The sequence below is a fragment of the Myodes glareolus genome, chromosome 12 (genome assembly GCF_982192425.1).
Source record: "Myodes glareolus chromosome 12, mMyoGla1.1, whole genome shotgun sequence".
NCBI classification, from domain to species: Eukaryota; Metazoa; Chordata; class Mammalia; order Rodentia; family Cricetidae; genus Myodes; species Myodes glareolus.
This window is the reverse complement of record NC_142037.1, coordinates 38,009,594-38,032,677: the sequence shown is the minus strand read 5'-3', so window position 1 is coordinate 38,032,677 and position 23,084 is coordinate 38,009,594. Positions and strand designations below refer to the sequence as shown.

At 38.2% G+C, this 23,084-nt stretch overlaps 1 protein-coding gene across 3 annotated transcripts in view; it reads left to right on the top strand.

Annotated features, from left to right (window-relative positions):
- Fndc3a (fibronectin type III domain containing 3A) overlaps nt 1-23,084 on the top strand; it is a 145,404-nt gene that overhangs the window by 21,101 nt on the left and 101,219 nt on the right. For 2 of the 3 annotated variants that reach the window (XM_085698709.2, XM_085698710.2), the window contains exon 2: nt 3,682-3,819. In XM_085698709.2, coding sequence (XP_085554835.1) covers nt 3,721-3,819 — 99 coding nt within the window. In that variant the 5' untranslated portion in view covers nt 3,682-3,720. Of the gene's footprint in view, nt 1-3,681; nt 3,820-15,424; nt 15,452-23,084 lie in introns of those variants that run through there. The other variant, XM_048422138.3, reaches the window with a different exon arrangement.

Genomic DNA, 23,084 nt, shown 5'->3' with positions numbered 1-23,084 from the left:
CCTAGCAATTGCCTCCAGTCTCGATAGTAACTATTGAAAGGCAGCTGATGTGCTGATTGCTAACACTGGATTGATTCTATTTTTGAATTTCCTATACAGTTGGATAGTATGCTCTCTACTTCTCACTCACATTGTATTTGTGAAATTTTACTCAGATTTTGTGAATCACTTTCCTTGGTTTATATAATTGTTGAATAGTTTGGATGATTTCTAAGGACTGTATAGAGGTTGTATGTGGTTTTAAAAGACTATTAACAAATCATGTTGCTACAAGTTCTTGTACTTTTGTGTTGGTCCACACGTGCATCCATTACTTTGGGGCATATGCTGTGAATCTCTAGTCAGATCATAGAGTATCGACTACCTGCGTCTGTCCAGTTTTGGTAGATAGGACTGTAGATGTATGCGTGCCTAACTTGGACAAGGACCTGGCTTCAAACCCTAGCATCAGAAACAGACTGGTAGATACTGGAAGATAATTTTAGGACTTTGTTGGGTACTCCACAGTCTCACCACCACTTGACATTGTCAGTCTTAGACAGGTTTTCTCATCCTAAAGATACCTATCCAGTCACATGTCAGGCCATTCTAAGTTTAAATTACTTTTCCAACCAATAAATGATTTTGCAAACTTGTGCAACCACTTTGGAAATCAGTGTGGCAGTTTCTCAGAAAATTGGGAGTCAACCTACTTCAGGATCCAGCAATACCTCTCTCTTGGGAATATACCCAAAAGATGCCCAATCATACTACAAAAGCATTTGTTCAACTATGTTAAATGTAACTCTTAATGAAATTCTGAATATTATTTTTCCTTTATGATTTGAGAAGTATGCTCTATACCTTGACATCTTTTACTTTCCCATGTCTATGAACATACTCAATTGTGATACATTTTAGAAGTAATTTTGATAGTGATATACTGGAGTCATCTTTACTTTTATACAGATATTAATGCACAGGCTTGCAGGGCAGTTTTTAGCCAGTGTGTGTTCTATATTGTTAGTTAGAGCATGAAGCATGCTTGTGTGCTTTCAGTTTGAAAACAGAGGTGGGCTGTTTACTCTAGGACGTCAACAAGTACCACACCGTTCCTACTCTTTCTGCATACATTAGATATTACATAATAAGAAGGGGAAAGAGATGTGTAACTACAACAGCAGCTGGTTTGGGTCCTAAGACAAGATGAGGATGTAGAATGTTAGTAGCAAAACTGGATTAGAGTGAATGAAGTTGACTATTTCTGCACAGAGTGTAAGCTATCAAGTACAATATTTGAGTTGCAGGGCTAAAGTTTATAAACTTAAAACCATCATCTTTGCATGTGAGGAGATGGATATGGCCCTACAGGGAACAAGTTCATAAATAAAGCTTTGGTATGTTGTGAGACTAGAGGTATAGGCAATTGCAAGTCACCAAGTGTGTGCTGGGAACTGAACCCTGGTCTTCTGGAAGAACCAGTGCTCTTAGTCACTTAGCCATCTATCCAAACATTCTTACTAAGAAAAATGAAGTTAGACTTGGTGATACATGACTGTAATCTCTGAGAACCAGAGAGAGGAGGATTGTCATGAATTTGATGACATACTCAGGTATATGGCCAGGACAAAATAGCAAAACTGAAATACTAAGTAATCTCAAAATACAAAAAAAAAAAAAAGGAAAAAATAAACAATTCTAGTGGTGATGCACAGTACCACCCTCGTTTGAGACCAGCCTGGTCTACAAAGCAAGTTCTAGGACAGCCAGGACTGTTGCACAAAGAAACCATGCCTTGAAAAACAGCAACAAAACAAAACAAAACAAAACAAAAATACCAGAAAAGAGAGCTTAAGAGATGGCTCAGTGGGTAAAGTGTGTACACAAAAGTGTGAGGACCTGAATTCAGATCCCAGATGCATCTGTAATTCCAGCACTCTGTGGGGGATGGGGGGCGGAGACAAGAATACCTAGAAGCTCATGGGCTAGCTGGCCTGGTGTGGGCAGTGATGAACCGCAGGAGACACTGTCTCAAATGAGATGGAAAGGCTAGAACCAGCAACCAAAGGTGGACCTCTCATGTCTATACCGTGCCATGGTGCGCGTGCGCGCACACACACACACGAGAAAAGGAAAATGAAAAAATGAGCACAGTGAGGAGGAGGAGGAGGAAGGCAGATACTTGTGACCCTAGGTATGCAGGCACCACAGTAGAGGAGGGTTGAAGTCTAGCTTGTATGACACTAAGAGTCCTTCTGTTAATGAAATAAAAGTTCATTGCCAGTATAAATAGGAGACAGGGATGGGGGAGTGAAGGGAGAAAACGAAAGAGGAAGGGAGAAAAAAAAAAACAAAGCACTTACAGAATCTTTCTTTGTGAGTTTACTTTCTGGAAATGTTTTGTTCTTGTGTAATAAGATTGTAAGACTTTTAAGAGTCAAGGTATCACAGTAACTATGCTGCCTTATAATTCTTTATAAATTTCATGGAGAAATTATTTAATGTGATTCAAAGTGTTGGGTTTTATCAGTCTCTAAGTAATTTAGTAGTGCACATTATGCCAGAAGTTACCGTTTTTCTTCTGCATGTGTATGTAGTATAAACACTGTGTTTAGGTGTCATGCCTTTTCATAAGACAGCTAATAATATAAGATGTACCTTATTAGGGTTTTCAGAATGAAATCATCAATAAGTACCTGTGTTGAATACAGTTTGTAAAGTCAGAGCAGTTTCTAAAACAGAAAATTGTTTTCAAGTTGAATCTACTTTAAGAGTTCCTGGGAAGGTTTAACAGCTTAAATTTTTTTTTAAAAAAAATGTGAATTTCATCTATGGAAGTTGAATATCTTGCCCCTTGGCATTGAATTTGTGAATGCTGCAAGCATTCAAAAATGTTTATTTTACAGCTCAGCCTAGATTTAGTAACATGTATGATTGTTCAGTTGGCTCAGTTTGCTGATGTTTTATTGGTTCATGCTGTGTAGACTATTCCCTGCCACCCACCCTTGCCATGTGAGTGCTAGCGCATCTGCCACTAAAGGGTTCTAAATGCATGTAAGCATCCTTTCATTAGCAAAAGGGTTCATTTTGCTGTAAAGTTGTTCTCACTCATGAAAGAATAATGAAAGCAGATGAATGGATAATGTAAGAGCTTAAAACTTAAAACTTGAAGGTTCTTATCCTAATCCTGAACAAGTTCTTTTTTTTCTTCTTTAAAACTGTTTTACTTTGTATGAGGATTCAATGAAAAATCTTAATTCTTTTTGTGTAGTGCCTCAAGGCAAACAGGATGACAGGAAGATTGGGTCTTTGTAATTACCTTGTCTGCTCAAAGAAAAATGTCAGAGTGTCAGAGGCAGAGTTGCCTCATTCAGCCATTGGAGTTTGATGTCTATCATAGGGTGTAGATTAAATGATGATTCTTAAATTAAATACCCACTACCTGGGATGGAAGGGTAGAGAGACAGATATGAATTTAAATAGCGGTTCTTAGTGTTAGGTTTAGAATATACAGTGTACTAATAGTTACCTTGGTCGGTTTGTAAAGAATACATTTTCTCAAAGAGTTGACTGAAAAACAGTAGTCAGGAGGTCTCTTTGGATTCCTTTGGACAGTATGTCTGTTAATGAGACAATTCCTGAGTGTGTTTTAATGTGTTCTCTGGATGTAAACAACAGTGGCCATGTCTTTTTGTCTTGCAGAGTTGGAGGGCTATCCGGTGTATTGATGCCTTATTGATAATGGCAGAGCACCCGCCATTGCTAGACACAGCTCAGATTTTAAGTAGCGACATCTCTCTTCTATCTGCCCCTATTGTAAGTGCAGATGGAACACAACAGGTAAGGAGATGGAAATGTATGTTACCTCATGTCTTATAATTATTGTTCTCTTATATCTATGGGGCTATTCTCTTTGCCATCGAATAACCAGTAGTAATACACTTGTGTGCTAGATTTTTCTGTCTTGTGAAAACACGACAAGGAAGGTGTCTGTCTTGATTTTTGTTGTCAACATGTGCTCACACACTTTTTTTTTTAAATTAATTTATTTTTTAAAAAGCTATCTTTTCTCATTTTGTATACCATTCCCAGTTCCTACTGCCTTCCCTCCTCCCGCTCCCTCAACTTTCTCCCCCCATACCACCTCCTTCCCCCTATACACTCCTCAGAGAGGGTAAGTCCTCTCATGGGGAGTCAACAAAGTCTAGCACATTGTTTTGGGGAAGGTTCAAGGCCCTGCCCACTATATGTAGGCTAAGCAAGGTATCCCTGCAAAGGAAATGGGTTTCAAAAAGCCAATACAAGCAGCAGGGTTAAATCCTGGGCTCACTGCTAGTGGCCCTACAGTCTGCCTCACAGTCTGCCCCAGCTATACAACTGTCATCCACATTCAGAGTACCTAGTTTGGTCCTATGCTGGTTTCCTCACTGTCAGACCAGAGTTGGTGAGCTCCTATTAGGTCAGGTAAACTGTCTCATTGGGTGTCCCTATCATGGTTTGGACCTCTTTTCTCATATTCTCATTCATCTCACTCTTCAGTTGGACTTTGGGAGCTCAGCCCAGTATTCTGGGCTAACACACTTTCTTAGCATTACCTTCTTTTGCAAACTTGGTTTTCAGGGTCAGATGGAAGCCTCTTAAAGGGTCCTCCCTCCCCGAGTAATCACAGTTGTGGCAGGTACTTGTACTTTTATGAGTCTCCGACAGATTGCTGTTAACATTGGTTGCCTGAGGCCAGTCACTGAATCCAGTCTGACTGTAGTCAGCTGATCGTAGTATGCTGCCCTGGCTGCTCTCACTGTGTCTTGTGCTGAGGGAAGACACAGTATCAGGCTGACACATCGCCACAGTGGCCCTCACTTTGGTTCACTTCTTGGTAAACATTCCTTAAAATCTGAGAGCACTGGGGCTATGAAGTAGTAGTAGTGGTGTAAGTGGCTGTGGAGAATAGTCCACACTGAAGCAGAAATATGGGGGAGTGGTCCACACAGACAAAATACTTATCTGCATGAAATTAACAGATACCCTTAAAAAACTGTAACAGGGAAACTTGACAGTGGATGTTCTTTTTTGTTTTGTTTTGGTTTGGTTTTTGTTGTTTTTTTGAGACAGGATTTCTCTATGTAACAGTTCTGGTCGTCCTAGAACTCACTTTGTAGACTAGACTGGCCTTGAACTCACAGAGATCCACTTGCCTCTGCCTCCCAAGTGCTGGGATTAAAGGTGTGCACCTCCACTGCCTGGTGATAGTGGATGTTCTTAATATTGGTTCAAAAACTGACTAATAAGCCAAGTCAGAGCTCACCTGCGAGCTGACATCATTTGGAGCCTTTGAGAGCAGCGAGCTGTACTCCGCCGCATGCCGGGATGGTATGGGAAGTCCACAGCCACAGGTCCTCTGTGTTGTCCAGACTTTCTCAGTGGCATGCTTTCCCTTGTGTCTCCCGGGATCAAATTAACTTTTTTATATTTTTCTGTTAAGATTACCTGCTCCCTCAAGAATACTTTGTCTGTTCACTCCTTGTGTAGACAGACTGCTGTGTCGCATTAGCTGTAGTGGTTTGTGAATTGTAGTGGGACTCTCCTGACACCTAGTGCTGCCTTTAGAGAAGCAGCGATGGCATTCCTCCTCTGACTGGCACAGCTGAGCCTGTTTGGGCGTGGTCTTCTTACTAGGAGGATTTTGTTTCTTTGTTTTCTTTTTGACACAGGGTCTCACTGTGTAGCTCTGAGTGGCCTAGAACTTGCTATGTAGGTCAGTGTGTCTTCAGATCCACAGAGCTCTTCTAGCCTCTGCCTCCTGAGTGCTGGAATTAAAGGTGTGCACCACCACACCCAGTTAGTAATAGATTTTTGTTTAGTTTTTAATAATAATTTTATTCATTTGAAATTGTAATATAGTTAACATCATTTCATCCTTCCTTTTCCTCTCCCCAACCCTCCCATGTAACACACACACACACACACGCACACACACACTGTCCAGTCTGTATCATATTACCTGAATGAGTGTGATCTCAGAGCTGACCACTTGATGTTAGATAACCAGTTGGGGGAATTCTTCCTTGGGAAGGCGATTCTCCCACTCAAAGCATTTCCCAGTTCTTGTCCATGATTCTTTGGTTAGGGTGAGGGCCATCAAGTTCTCCCTTTCATGTCCATTGGTGTTGTCATTGTTCAGGTCTTTTTTAGGCAGCCATGTTGATGAGACTTGTTGAGTGTAGCGTTTCTGGCATTTCTAGGAGACACAACTTGACAATAATCTTCCTATTCCTATGGCTCTTAAAATCCTGCTCCCTCTTTTGTGTTGATCCCTGACCCTGAGGTTCAGGAACTATGTTGTAGCTATATCATTTGGGTCTGACCACTATCCAGTCCTTGTTTTCTGCACTTTGATCTGTTATGGTTTTCTGTAAGTCTCCATTTGTTGCAAAAATAACTTTTTTTTGATGAGAAGTTTAATGCAGTTTTAGACTTTTAAGAAAAACTGAGTGACTGTATAGAGAGTTCTGTTACATCACCTCCTCAGTTATTCCCACTGTTAACATGGGTGTTAAATATTAACATATAAATTACAACCCAAATGACATCACTAGATAATACATGAAGTTCCTCAGCTACCAAAACATGATTATTTGTCAGGGTTAGGGTTCATGCTCCACGCTCTGTAGTTCTGTGAGTTTTGACATGTACATACAACATACTTAAATTATCGTATGCAGAGTAGCTTCTCAACTCCAGGAAGTCCCATGTTTCCCCTGTTCATCTCTCCTTCACTGTCCCTGAGGTTAGGCAGCCACTGGTTTTCTTGCTGTGTAATGTCCTTTCATCTTTCCTGGAATGCCGTGTAATTGAATTGGCAATATAACCTTTTCAGATTGGTTACTTTGACTTCACAAAATGATCTGGACAGTTTCTTCTCTTGGTTTAATTGCCCCATTTCTGTTTTATGATTGTGTAATAACCATTGTATGGTTGCTCTAGGACAGATCATTTATCTAGTCTTCTTTTGAAACCTACCTCGGTTACTTTGAGTTTTGGACACTGAGGTGTGTATTTAACGTTCTGATGCAGAGCTGACTGTGCATGGTGAGAGATGACTGTCGGTTCACCTTATAGAGCAGTGTTAGTTTGTAGGAAGCTGCCAAACTGTCTTCACAGGGTGTGGTTTTTGGTTTGATCTGATATCCTCAGTGGTGGAGGAAGTAGAGCACGTAGGACTGACTCATGCTGTTGGAAATTCATTTCAGGGAATGTGAACTTCTCAAGTGGGATGCTCAGCTCTGCATCCTGCCATCATCAGATATGGTCAGATAGTTTGGTCCCTCATGTAGCTCAACAGTTTTCTAATTTAAATTTATCTCCTTTGGCTTCTATGCATTCTTCTTCTGAATGGATTGAATGTTCTTAAGATGTTGGAGAAAATGATCTCAGACTGAGCAGGCTTGGTTTGGTGATAAAGCTTATTCTTAGCCTGCAGTGGGCCCTGGATTTAACGGTCAGCACTACCACTAGAAGCAGAACTACTCACCACGTCCTATGGATGGTCTTAATCATAATTGTCTCCATTTAGTTAGTCTCTTTTATTGCGTCATAAGTGTCACATCTGATGTGCATCCACAGGCTTCTGCTTTATTTTGAAGATGAAGAGAACACAGAGAAGCTGATAACATTATCTGAAGCTTTTTATTATTTGTATTTCCCAAAGAAGGCTGACAGGCATGAGATAGCAACATGGGCTCCGAGGAAGCCTGGGCTGAGAGCTTTGCTGAAGAGGGTCCATGACAGGCAAAACAGGTTGTAATAATGCCAGTGGGCTTTGAGCAGTAGGTGTATATTTTAGTTGATTGGTTACTCCCCCCTCCACACCCCGTGATTTAGTAAAAGGAAAATACTTGCTTGGTGTATATGTATTGGATAAGGTGGTTGAGACTGTAAAGGTGGGACTGATTGGCTTGGTATAATAAGGGGTGTTCCTGGCCATGCCCTTTAGTATCCCTGAAAATTGACTCTTTGAGGCTGTTGCATGTGGATGAAATGTTTAAGGGGCATAAAGCAAAAGAAAATAGTGAACACAAAGAGAACCTGAGTTAAGGTCAAATTAGTGATAATTTGTGAAATATTAAGTAGGTAGAATTAATTAATAAGTCAGGACAAACGGAGTATAAAATCTCCCAGGCATTTCTTTTGGATATGTGTCTGAGGATGGCAAGAACACTCACTAAGAAAGGCAAGCCTCAGCAGTCAGGAGAAGATAATTTTATGGCTATAAATATCCTTTTAAACAGTAAGTCAAAAGTTTTATTGTTCATGCTGTATGTCCATCACAGGTTAACTGTGGCTCTGCCTGCATTATCTTCTCTTGACCCATGCTCGTCAGTTGTTGCTGGTAACATTCAAATCCATGCTGACCTCCATTCATGTTTCACTGACACTAGTGGACTGGGATAGTCTTCCTTTAGGGCAAAAAGAGTCGTGTACGCTAGAGAGAACAGAGGGAGCAACAAGTTTAGGATTTAAGGTAGAGAGTATAAGAAAAATGATTTTCCAGTCTTTGGGGATGTGTCAGCAGAGGCAGTAAAAATGAAAACAGCCTCCATCCAAACCCTTTCTGTGTGCCAAGCTGAGCCAGGCCTGATCTGTGCATTGTGTTCTTCATTCTTATCACAGCCTTAGAGGGATGGAACATTTCCATTTTTCTAGAAACAATTAATTAAAGTGGTATTTAGTTGTACGTTACTAGATCAAGTTATGTAGCTTCTAAAAGGAGAGACAGGATCAAGCTGACTCTGTGAGCTTCCTAGTCACACACCATGCTTCTAATTGCCATAAAAGTAGCTCAACAGGCTAGATTCATGGAAGATTGCACTGGAGTCAGAGATCTGAACTTACCATCTTATTAGAGTAAAGTCCTAGGAATATGTGAGATCATTTATAATGAAGGAGCTTATTTTGGTGTGCATGTAGGGGAAATGTTGGTAATTAGGGATAGAGCTCCCAAATAAGCAGGTCTGTGGCTGTTTCAATGCGTTGGAGTTGCACGAAGCTGCCTGTGACATGGTGTTTCTTAGCTTTTTCTTTTTTGTGGACTTTGGTGGGCTTCTTGCTCTCCCAGCTGTCATCACCATGGGGAACTGCAGTGTCAGCCATCTGCCACTGTTGTCGGCAAACGTGTGGTGACAGCGCTGGCCCATGATGGTGGTTTCCAGGGAACTCCTAGCTGAGCCCGGTAATGGCAATCCTTTGGGAATGAAGCGTCTATGGGGGCTGCCATTCTGCCTCTCCAGTGGCCACTGTGGCTTTAAGACTTAGTTTTCAAGGCTGAGAGTAGGGAACAGAGGAGAGTACGGCTTCAGTGCTTCAGAACCCACTGCTCCAGCTGTTTCCTTGAGCGGAGGAAATGGAAAACAGCAGTGAAGACAAGCAGGGATGTGTCCTTCTTCTTCCTCAGTGCCACCTAAAGAACCCTAAGCCCTGCGTGTCCGAGATGGGCGTGTGCTGTTGCTGTTTATCTCCACGGGTGCTGTGTGTTTATAGAGAAATAAGATTTACTAGTAACTGAAATTCGGATGCGGGAACTTTAAAAAGTGCTCATACTTAATTTCAAAAAGCTATAAATTAAGTTTTGCCCTTTAAAAACAGATACTAATGTGCCAAGCTATACCTACTTATTGGACCTTAGGGGTCAGATTACTGAGACATTCAAATAAGAACTCACGTTTGTGCTGTAGAACCCCAATGTAGATCCTGGGTCATAGATTTCATAGCAGCTGAACTTGTCTTCTCCTTGCTTTGTAGCTTAAAATAGCTCTTTGTTAAAGCCCTGCTTCGAAGCTCTGGGAAAATTAAGAGTTTAAGTGGTAAACCAAGACCCCTACTTCCCACTGTTTTTTGGTTTTTTTTCCCCCCTCTCGGTACCTACACCACACTACCTACAATGGTGTTTCATGAAGAAATAAAATAACTTAAAAAAAAAACCAAACAATTTTAAAAGCATGTACCAAAGTTACTATATTAGGTAATGCATAAGAATCCTAAAAAAGATAAATTTCTAAATAATGATGCTCCCAACCCCACAAAATTTTAAATCAGTGTATTGAATTGATGTATGTTGTGAATATATTTTATTATCATTGATCAATAAAGAAGCTGCTTCGGTCTGTGGCAGGGCAGAATAAAGCCAGGTGGGAAATCCTGAGATATATAGAGAGAGAGTAAGTAGAGTCAGGGAGACGCCATGTAACTGACAAAGGAGAAAGATGCCAGAAACCTTTCCAGTAGGCCACGGCCTCTTGGTGATGCACAGATTAATAGAAATGGGTTAATTTAAGATATAAGAGTTAGTTAATAAGAAGCCTGAGCTAATAGGCCAGACAGTGTTGTAATTAATACAGCTTCTGTGTGATTATTTGGGTCTGGGCGTTTTGGAAATGAATGAACAGTTTCCATTTACATTGGATTGAATGCCAAAACTGCTTTAATACCTGGTAATACTAGAGTATACTAAAAAAATAATTTTCTTATCCCGAGATTTTAATATGTATCCTTTATGCCTTCCTCTTGCAGGGAGAGGGGGGAGGAAGAACACCTCATTTTTTAGCCAGTAATCATCAGTCCCAGGGCTTCATATATATCTTTAAACATGTTGTGGACTCTTAATAATTTTTCACCAGTGTAACTCAGAAATTCAGTTTAAAGCTAAAGTGGCTAGTAGCCTTGATGGACACACTAATGAATGCCTTTGGTACCCAGAAAACAGTTTATGTTTAGTGAGAGTAGAGCCACAGATTGTTTGTATACAAAGAGCCTTTTCTCCAGGAGTGAGTCATAGATGAATTAAAGGTTTGAGGAAAGAAGGAAGTTGGAATTATGCTTTAAAGGAAGAAAATGCAAATTAAAACCTCAATGAGCCCCTGGGTGTGGTCTCTAGTGCCACAAAACAAAACAAAACTTAACAAGAAAGTAAATATTAACCAGCCTTTTATTGAAAGGCTTGTGGATTAGTAAGATCTTTTATACACGACTGGCTCTCTGTTTTAATGGAGTTACCTGAAGCTACAAGCCAAGACTGATGTCACCCTTATTAAACATTAGAGGTTGGGCTTGAACTCCTCATGGATCTTCCTGTCTTCACTTCCCAGTGCTGGGAAAGCTGTGTACTACTGTGCTGAGGAAATGTTGTACACACACTTGCACAAAACTGTTCACTGTTTTTTTTTTTTTGCCTGAATAATTGGAAGTGGTTATTACTGATTCATAGTAGGGAAATAGGGGTAGATTTTAGAGGATTCATGCTTGAATAATACTTACCAGTATTCTATTGCATGAATTTATTTATACTAAGGGCATGTTGTATGGATATAGCATTCACATAAAAAGACTACCTAAGCTACTAAAACAGCAGCAAGAACAACAAAAAGAAAGAAATATGCAAGGATGTAGCTGAAGCAGAGGCAGGCAGATCGTTGTAAGTTCGAGGTCAGCCTTGTCTACAAGAGTGAGTTCCAGGACAGCTAGGAGTGCTAAACAGAGAAACCCTGTCTCGAAAAAACAACACCAAGAAAGAATATTAAAGATGAAAAGATACACTACAAATTCATACATACACACACATGAGCACACATGACGTCTAAGTTTACATTTATCAAAAGAGCATCTGCATATCATTGGTCAATATTAAAATTCTGGTTGATGCTTACAAGTAATGAACATAATACTTGCTACTTTTCTATTAATTTGAAATATTTTACAACAAAAATAAAAGATATGAGATTATATATTTTAGGATAATTGGTAAATGTTTTAAATGTTATATTTTGACTTTTAGATTTGAGCTAAACACCAATAGGTAATCAATAAGGTTTCAAAATTAGATGAGTGAAACAAGAAAAATCCTTGAAGAAAATTATTTTGGCTTAGGAGCAGGCACAAAGAAAGACCCAGGAAGATGCCAGTGACTGTGACAAGTGCCATCAACTCTAGAAAGCTGCTGGGTCATGCATGAGCCGTGAGCCTGAGGCTCCTGCTGGGGTCTCTGTCCTCATGTGTGGTTAGAGTTATGTTTGTACCAACCACATGAATAATGCCAACAAGGTTTGTAAAAGAGTAGCATCTGCTAAGACAGGTGCTAATACACATTAGCCTTCTAACACTTAGGAGGCTGAGGCAGGAGGATTATTTGAGGCCAGATTGCTGCATAGCAATACCCTAGCTCAGAAAGCAAGACAAAACAAAATAATATTTTAGATTAGCACTTGCTGTATAATTTCTGCACATTCTGAACTTAGGGAGAATTTGACAAAGAATGCAGCTGAAATATTTCCCTGGGCTGCAAACCAGTGATGTGAGATTGTTCAGCCAATTATAGCAACACAAGGTGCAAGGAGATGGCCCTTAATGCTGGTCTCTCAAGTGTATGCTGCATTAATCACAAAGGATTCTGCTACTTTTGCTGTATTTTTCTATAGGAGAGACTGTGAAAGTTTATATGTATGTTTTCCTTGAACACTGATTTGTTGATTTGTTGATCTGAGTTCACAGTACTTCTTCAGCAACAAACAAATATAGAACCATCAGATTTTTATTTTCAGTTTATTGAATTGGTTAAAAATCTCAGCATTCTTTACAGACTGTATGTGAAAGTATATATGTAATTTAAATATTGAGATTAAAAATATGGAGCATATGTTATGCAAACTATAACCAAAACAGAAGTGGCATTCTGTTTAACTAAACCACATATAGACTTTAAGTTAAAGAAAGTTGCTTGAGGTATTATGAATTTTATAATAGTAAGGCCTAGTTTTAGGATTGTCGAGATAGGCCAGCGGTTCAGAGCATGTGTTGCTCTTGCAGAGGATTTGAGTTTGGTTCCTAGCACCCACATTGAAGAGCTTACAGCTTTACCTGTATCTTGTGCTCCAGGGCATTCAACACCCTCTGCTGGCCTTCAATAGAAACTGCACTCACATATACATAACTCCATACAGGCATACACATATATAAATCTTTTTTTTTTTAAAGAGGCTAGTCAGCATGTAACAATAAAATTCCCCAAATGCCCAAAATGCTGACAGAGTTGAAGGAAAGGATAGCCAATGAATCAACATTGAAGTTTCTGGCAAAGATAACCAAACTTCTAACAGATCAGGTTCACAACACAGTAAGTCGTATATTATTGAAACCAAGAATGTAAGGTCTTACAGAAATAAAAAAGATAATTGGGTTATACAATTGAAAGCCAATAAATTGTGTACTATATGAACTAGACCAATATCTAGAAGGATATAAAGGAACTAAAATGAATCAAAATAATAACAAAACAAAATCTCAGTCTGAATAGAGCAATGCCAAATAAGGGAATTTGTATGTGAATGTATGCATGCAGACATACATATAAATTAACATTTCTACAAGGAGAATATGAACCCAAGGTGACTTTTCTCATGATTTCTACCAAATGTTTAAGGCAGGATTAGCATCATACCGAAGTACAGACAGACAGAGTCATAAAAGGCTAGTGCTCAATATGAATATAGACACAGAATCTTAGCAAACCCAGTCTAGCAACATCTAAGATGATTCCAGGACAATTAAGAGTTGTCTCCTTTTCTGGGGTACTAGATGGAGACACCTTAGTGGCTCAGAAGTATCTGAGTGAACGAGGCTTCCCTTTCTGATGAAAACAAAACAGGACATATGTTCAGTTGGAAAGCGGTGTAGAGGAGCTTCTTCCACCTGAAAAGGGTTCATATTACAAAATTCATATTAACTTTATGCTTAATGCTGAAGAACTGAATAGATTCCCCCTCAGATTAGGATCAAGACATAGATGCATATGATAACAAATGTTGGCAAATGTGCAGACGTTGGACCCTTCATGCATTACTGGTAGGAGTGTGGTCTAGTAAGTCCACTTTATAAAATAGTCTGATAGTCCATGTTAAAAATTGCACAGCATCATTTTTAACAGATAAGATAATAGGACTTTAAATGTCCACCAACAGAAAAATGGATAAACAAGGTTTTTGTTTGTATCCATACAATATTATTCAGCCACAAACTAATAACAAAATACTTCAGTACTTCTTACAATGGACCTAAAAAGCATTTTGAATGAAAGAAATCAGTCAGGAAAACCTACACAAGTTCTGAGATAAAAGAAAATGTTGTAAAATTTGCTTTAGTAACGGGAAAGTTGATGGAGGAGGGTCATTTGTCTATTACTTTCATTGGTTAATAAAGAAACTGCCTTGACCTTTTTGATAGGCCAGCCCTTAGGTGGGTGGAGTAGACAGAACAGAATTGTGGGAGAAAGAAAGCAGAGGCAGGCAGTCGCCATGACTCTCCTCTCCGAGACAGCCGCAGGTTAGAATCCTCCTGGTAAGCCACCACCTCGTGGTGCTACACAGATTATTAGAAATGGGTTAATCAAGATGTGAGAGTTAGCCAATAAGAGGCTGAAACTAATGGGCCAAGCAGTGTTTAAAAGAATACAGTTTCTGTGTAATTATTTCGGATAAAGCTAGCTGGGAGCCAGGTGGCAGGACACAGCCCGCTGCTCCTTCTACAGAAAGTAGTTTGGTGGTAGTGCAGTTGTCTAGCATGTGTGGATCCCCAGCTCTACAAATAATTTACGGGCTATAATGATGGTTGGTTTTATAACTCTGTATTCTAAGAAGTTTACATTTTTAGGACAAATGTTATGGTAAGTGGATTATAACTTAGTAAAACCCTTTAAAGCCTATCTACCTTTTCTGTTGATATGATTTGGATGTGATTGTTAGTGATAACTATTCCCCTAAGTTTCATCTTTCTTTTATAAATGGGTTAAAGTCGTGGAGCCATTTTTAAAATTTTATTTAAATTTAAATTTTTACACCATGGATAGACGATAATTTCCAGATATATGCCAGATACCTTTATACAGACACTGTCTACTTCATTATACGTGTTTCTCCATACTGTGTAAGTGAATAGACTGGCATCCTCCGAAATCAGAAATGCTAAATAACTAGAACTATAACTTTAAAAACAGAGTACATTTAGAAACAGCATATTCTTAAATTCTGTCAGCTGATATTGGATGATCCAGAACCAAATGCTACTACAGTTCTTTGTTGATTTAGTTGCTATGGTAACCAAATACATTCATGTCCAATGGGAAGCTTCCTGTATGTTGGCTAATTTGATAAAGAGGTTAGAGGTGGAGATGGATGAGTGTAACTCCTAAGTGATTATATCTTTGCCGTTCTACCTCTGCGTATACCACAGTATGCAGTTGTGAAATTATGTGAAATGCTGCTACGATGGAGTTGTGCAGGCTTCCCTTACTAGCACAGTCAAGTTCACTTGTCAGTGAGAACTAACTGTGTCTAGTAAGCTGGATCACACAATGTTTGAGCATCTCCCAGAAGCTGCTGACAGCTGTGGTCGCAGGTGAATGAAGTCATTAAAGAAGATGCAGGCAGCAGTGAGTAAAGTGCTGTGGTGGCCACAAGGGCTGCCACACATCGGCGAAGACAGCTTCTGGCCAGTTGAATGATGGTTTCTATCTGAGTCTTACGTATTGATTGGGGGTATAGATGACTCTCTAAAAATGTAGGCTCAGGAAATAGCTGCATTTTCCAGTTTTAAGTTTAAGTTAGCATTACTGACCTTTTCTAAAAAATATAAATAATTTTATTAAATATCTAGTTATCTTTACTTTGGAAGAATACTATGGATTTAACTTTTCTGATGTATAATTAGTATACTAATACTTTAAATATGTTGGTTATTTATCACTGAGGTTATTTTAGCTTATAGCTTGTATTAGGATTTTTACTGCTATGACCAGTCACCATGACTAAAAGCAAGTCAGGGAGGAAAGGGTTTGTTTTTGCTATATATCCTGAATCACAGTTCGTTGAGAGAAGTCAATGCAGGAACTTAAACCAGGACCTGGAGGCAGGAGTTGATGCAGTCATGAATGAGTGCTGCTTACTGGCTTGCTCCTCATGGCTTGATCAGTCTGCTTTCTTAAAGAATTCAGAACCACCAGCCCAGGGTTGGCACTACCCACAATGGGCTGGGTGCTCCCCTGTCAACCACTAATTTAGAAAATGCCCTACAGGCTTGCCAGTAACCTGATCTTTTCTCTTTTTTTAATGGGAAATATTTTTCCATACAGTACATTCTGATCATGATTTCCCCTTCACCAATTCCTCCCAGTTCTCACAACTTCTCCACCATCCAATTCCACACCTTCTTTTTCTCTTTCATTGGAAAAAAAGGCAAACAAATCAGAATTAAAAAATAATAACAAAGAAAAAGCACAAGAAACACAGATAACATATACAACCCCCACCTCCCAAGAACCCCACAAAATTAGAAATCATAATATTCAAGTAAAAGATCTGTAAGATAAAAAATGCCCAAACAAAGCAACATGGGACAAAATGTCTACAAAAATATCATTGAGTGCATTTTATATTGGCCATTGTCTGCTGGGCGTGGGGCCAGCCTATATGAAACTCTGTTGTAGAAAACTAATTTTTCCTTGCAAACGGTGTCAGTTGGAGATGGCGTCTAGGCTAGAGATAGGAGGTCTTGTTCGTGTCCCTGTCTCAGCACTTAGACCCCACCCTGCTTGAACCTGTGCAGGGCCTGTGCATGCTGCCACAATTGCTCTGGGAGTTCATATGTGCATCAGTCTTGTGTCATGAGACATGGCCTCATGGGTGTCCTCCATCCTCTCTGCCTCTTGCAATCTTCCTGTCTCCCTTTCTGCAAAGCTCCCTGAGCCCTGGGTTTGATGAAGATACCCCATTTGAGAGTGAATATTCTTCTCATTGTCCAGTCGTCTGTAGTCAATAGTTGTCTATCTTACGGAGGCATTTTCTCAAATGAGGTTCCCTCCTCTCAGATGACTCTAGTTTGTGTTGAGTTGACACAAAAACTAGACAGCACATATCTTATATTTATTGCTAAGATAATCATGTATTGCGGTAGTTTATTAGATTACAGTTTGTAGGTCTTTATAACTGCAGTTTTCCTGGTGTATTGTCATAGGAATCAGAATTTATGACCATTAAGAATGATGGGCTTAAGTACACTGTATGGAATTGTAAGTGTAAGAGTTTTTAAGAAGCCATATTAGGAAATCAAGAAAAGTATGAGGCAGTTTTTTTTGAGCATTAAGTTCTGTGTCTGAAATACAGTATGTTCTCAAAATATTAAAGCTCAAGCCCAATAGAGAGAGAATAATAGTCAGTCACCTAGACAAATTGAAATAATTCAGTTTGGGCAATAGTTGAAAATACATCTTATGTATTACAGCCTGTAGCAGTGTGTACACACCTATGTGTATACATGTGTGTCCTCCCATACATCTGTTAGTGTGCATATGAGGTAGTTTATGCCTGTACATATTCAGATGTCTTATAATCTGGTGTGCTCAAATTATTTGTCAATAGTTGTTTGTGTGTACAGGTATCAAATATACCTTCTTAAGTCATGCTACCATTTTTCATAGAACTAAAAATTACCTTAGACTATATTAATTTGATAATTTTCCTTAATTTTTATAAACCTTAGTCTGTAAACTTACATGAAAAGTTATGTCATCTAGCCCATGTACAGACTGATAGGATCTAGATAAATGCAATGAAAACATGATCCATAGTTCCTCTGACCCAAGTCATTTTAATGACTCACATAATAAATAAATATATAGTAATATATAAATGTGTAAATAATACAGACTTGGGAGTTGACAGTATAGTTTGTATGATGAATGTTCCTCCTTGAATTTACAGAGAATTCAGATAAGTTCAAATTTAGACATTGTAAGATTATAGTTTTTTCAGGTGAATAAATCTAGGAAATGGCCAGAAACAAAATTTTGGTGTTAGGAGTCTAGAATTCAATCCCTCATTTTCACTAATTCATTTCAAGTGCTCAGCAGCCATGTCAGATGGGTCGTTCATATCTGACAGCACAAATGAAAAGCATTTCTGTCTTCACAGCTCTAGTACAGCTGGTGTTGTAGCCAAATGAAAAGATTGGCCCTTTGAAGCTGAACTGCTTTTAATTTAGCAAGTGTTTCTTTCAGCTTCTGTCTTTGTCTTCACAGTATTCTAGTCCAGTTGTAAAAGCAAACAGTACAGTTTCATGAAGTGTCCGTTGTTCTGGGGTGGCAGCGTGTAAACAGCTGCGTGTCAAGTGTTTCAGAGGACCAGCATGCAATATGTAGTGTCCCTCAGAGGAGGGCTGATTTAATTCTGACTTAGGATGTCAGAGCCTTGATAGACAAGTGTGGTCTCTTGGAGAAAACCAAGTCCTCACTTATAGAAAAATGTAAGCAGAAGTCAAATCTTAGATGCTTCTACTAGAGAATAGTATATAAATAATTTGTGGGGCAGGGTATGAATGAAAAGCTATTGCTTACCAGAACACTAATTTGAAAAGAAGAGAGATGGGTAGCTGGAAAATGGAGGCTCTACAAGCTCTTGAAACAGGTTTGATTAAGAATAATGTCACTGGCGTAAGACTTAAAGCAACATGGTTGGTTTCCTTGTAGGAGGATGGAATTAAGACTCAGATACATACAGGGGGAGGAGCAGCAAGAGTCCCAGAACAGAACAACTCCACTTTCACCTTGATCTCAGCTTCTGGCCTTCAGAACTGGGACAAGATCCATTGTGTTCTTGGATTCAACAATCGTAATAAACTAGTAGAGTAGCCAGGGAAGTGCACTACAAAGGCTAGAAATTTATATGTGTGTGTGTGTGTGTGTGTGTGTGTGTGTGTGTGTGTGCGTGTGCTTGCATTTATATATTATATATGTGCATATATATTACACATGCATTGCATATATACATACATATATGTGTGTATGTATGTTTTGCATTCTGGACCAACTTTCTTACTTTCATGCCTTATTTACTAAAGCTCCTATTGAGTTTCAGATAAAAACTGTAAACTGTATTCTCCTCAGACCTAACTTAATGTCAGGGAAGGATGAAAGTCATGAGCTCCTTGAACTGGAGAGAAGAAAGCTAAGTTAGACCTTCAAAATTTGTGCCATCTAGAAGCATTACAATTATTTCCCAATAATTTGGTTTTGTAGATTTTTAAAACAAAAATATCACAGATATTCTTAGCAGTTAATGGATCATTGAATATTTTGCAGTTATGTAGCTACCACTCAATAAATAATTTTAGTTATTAGAGTATATAGATATAAACCTTAAAATTACCTCTTAAATTCAAAACTTCATTTTTTAACCTTACAAAGTAAATTACTTAAAAGGACTTTTTAAAAATAAGGCATGTGGGATGAAGAGATGGCTCAGTGGTTAAGAGCACTGTCTGCTCTTCCAAAGGTCCCGAGTTCAATTCCCAGCAACCACATGGTGGCTCACAACCATCTGTAATGAGATCTGGTGCCCTCTTCTGGACTGTAGTCATATATGCAGGCAGAGTACTGAGAATACTGTATATATAATAAATAAATCAAAAAAAAAAAAAAAAGGCGTGGACCATGCCTGTAATCCCGGTATTTAGGAGGCTGGATGAAGAGGATTGCTGTTTGAAGACAGGCTAGGCTATATAGTAAGCGTGTCTCTTACAAGCTAAATGTTTCTTCAAAAACATTTTTTAAAGGACTTGTTTTTGTTCCAAGATTTCTCCTTTAGAGAATTTAAAATATTTCTGTTTGTACTCTGTGTCAGTTATTAGCTCTTTTAGGACTTAAAGTTAGCCACCCCTTGTCTTGTGTGGAGTAAATCTAACATGGTTTTCGAATTGCCACCTACCACCTGGCTGGGAATTAATTATATTGATAACAGGAAGACTGTTTCCCGGGGATTTGGACAGGGGAAGACGCCATGCTCCTCTCCCTGCAGAGAGTGACTTCAGTCTCTAGAGATGATGTGAGTGAGACTGGACATGGCTTTAAGGTTACTTTCCTTCCATGTGATAGACTGGGAAAGTGTGAAGTGTTCATGTATCTCATTCTTGTTTACCAATGAATGGACTTAGACCAACAGTATTAGGTGAAATGAAAGCAATAAGAAAAATTACTGCTTGGATAGAAATGAATATTTTCATAATTATACCTGGTGCTGGTTAGGGGCAGTTGATAGCAGATATATGCAAGTGTTGTTAATAAATTAATATACTTTATAGATATTTGAATAAAGTTTATATAAACAAAGCACAGTTAGCTCTGTATTTTTATTCATTAGTTCAGATTCCAAGATGGCACCTATCCAACACTTCACTATAAAATGCATTATGGCTTATCTCATTTAAGTGTCTGATTAAAAAGAGTTTTTACATGGAATGTAAAAATTAGAATTTACTATTCAAGAAAACTATTGGATGGTTTTATAAAACAAAAAAATTATCTTTTGAATAGTACAAATAATCCCTTCAGTGTATGGTAAGAAACAGTCTGTATTAGGTTAGCAGCTCTCCTGGATCGCTTAGCCCCCGTCCTCCACAGCTATGTGCTGTTTCCAGTTCACTGAGCTGTAGTATTGGTACCTCTTCCCTTATGTTTGCTTTACCACTTAGCGTCATCTTTTTCTGCCTTTTTATTTCGTTATTTTTTCCTTTCTTTTAATCTGTAATCTTCATGTCTCTTACAAGCTATAATAGACGTCTTTATTGTGTATTAAGGAAGTTAAAGAGCATTAGACCTTAGAAATGTTTTTTTGAATTGATGTATATGTAGTATACATACATATGGTATATGCATTTTCCCATTAATTTATATATATGGCCAGATTTATAGTCCTATCAGTCTGACCTTTTTTTTGTTCCATTTAATGGAATATTTTTATGTACTGTGAAAGATTACAAAATATTTATTAAGATGCTGTGTTCTTTATAAATATGCTGAAAACAGTTTTCAGGACATATTCTGTCTGAATTTTTTAAATGATAGAAAATTACCAGGAAAAGTAGCTGGACTTTCACTTGTATCTTCCCTGCCTCCGCTTACACATCATCCTATTATTTATAATGAGATAGTGGAAAGTTCTATTCTGTTTGTGAAAAATCCATATAGAATGGCATACGAGCAAGATAATTTGAAGATAGATAAATACTGTATTTTAGGACTTACCAAAAGTCTTATTATTTACCAGGAACCCATGAGTAGGCTTGGTGTGTAGGTGGTAACCTATGAGTAGCTTGGTGTGTAGGCAGGAATCCTGTCCAGTGTAGCTCTCATTTGATCTTAAGGGTTAGCAAAAGTGAAAATGATTCTCAATCACACATACATCTATGTATTAACTTATTTTAGCCATATACTTTCAAATTATTTAAAAGTCATATCTGATTGGTCTTATTGACTGGAATAACTTGAATCCTGTCGCTTACTTTATTAGCCATACCATCAAGACAGTGTTTTTGACTCTTTTGCTTAGTGCTCAGACCCTATGTCTAGAACAGCGCCTCACAGTTAGTGAGTTAGTAAATGAGTGAAGGAATGAATTCTGCATACTGTCTAGTATTCACCCTTTTGTTCACTGCACAAAGATCTGTTAATATACTGTGAGTCAGTGCTAGAGTGCGGAGTTTTATAAACAATCATTCTAATAACTATGGAAATGTTAACACATTGTAAAATTAACAAAAAGATTGTAGAAATTATTTCAGATAATGAGGAGTAGTAAGTAAAAAAAAGTGTCAGTGTGATAAGCATGCAGAGGGTAGCGTGTTCTACAATTTGGTGATCAGATAAGATCTTGGGAAGATACTGGAAGAGCCTTCTTTAAATATTCCAGTAAATAAAACTTTAATAGAAAAAGACTTAAACTTCTTATTTCAAAACCATCTATGTGACTAAAATCCTCTAAGGGTTATGAATATTCTCTTAAAATTTTTATTAGCGTATATTAATTATACATAATAAATGGTTTCACTGTGACATTTTCATAAATGTATGTATTGAAATAGAAATTGCCAGGTACAACAGTCAACTTTTCTGCTCATATTTTTCCCTTCTTAAATATATTAGTACTTTTTGGTGTCTTTTATCATATTGTAACTGTCCATTCTTTTCTCTTTCCTCATTCATTATTTCTGCTCTTATTTTGTTCTTTATTTTTACTTTATTTGGCTTAATTCCAGCATTATGAGTTGGACACATAATGTATTAGTTTTCCATCATTCCATCATTTGATAAATACAATTTTATTTGCACCGTACTTTTAATAAAGTTGATGAGAGGTACCAGGATAATTCCATGAATTGTTGTAATACTCCTTCCATGATCTTAAATCAAGCTCATAAACAGTGTAATTCACATATTATATGTATTAGTCAGGGTTCTCTAGAGGAACAGAACTTAAGAATGAATTCACATATAAAGGGGGTTTATTAGAATGGTTTGCTGGCTTTGGTCCCACAAGTCCAACAATGAATGTCTAGACTGAGGCTGGATTTCTCAGCTGGTCATCAGTACAACCAGAAATTCAAAGAGTTAGGCTTCAATGCCAGTGAGGGAGTTACTTGCTAGCAAGGCACGAGCAAGCAGCAAAGAGAGCAAGCTTGCTTCCATGTCCTTTTTATAGACTCACAGCAGAAGGTGTGGTCCAAATCAAAGGTGTATCTTCTCACCTCAAAATATCTGAATTAAAGATGTATTTTTGCACCTCACAAAATCTGAATTAAAAGTGAGTCTTTTCACTTCAAATGAGTTAATTAAGAAAAAAGTCCCTCACAGTATACTCAACTTCTTGAGTTTTAGCTAATTCCAGATGCAGTCAAGGTGACAGTCAAGAATAACCATCACATTATATTTACTTGATTTGATTTTATCTGCTTGTTTTGCTAGTCAGTGTATTGATAACCTATGATACAGCTAGTTGTATAGCTCAGCAATAGAGACTCTGATTCCTTGTATGAGAACTTGGCTTCATTTTTTCAGTGAGCTAACAAACAAGAACACATACCAGAATAGGGATTTTTTTTAAAATGATCTCAGTCAATTTTTAAGGTACATAATCTGATCTATTTACTTTTACTTTTCACTGATCTATTTCAGTTTTAGTAGTTTGGTTTTTCTAGTCACATGGCTTTTCTGTCCTGGGTTTTTTTCCCCCCTTATT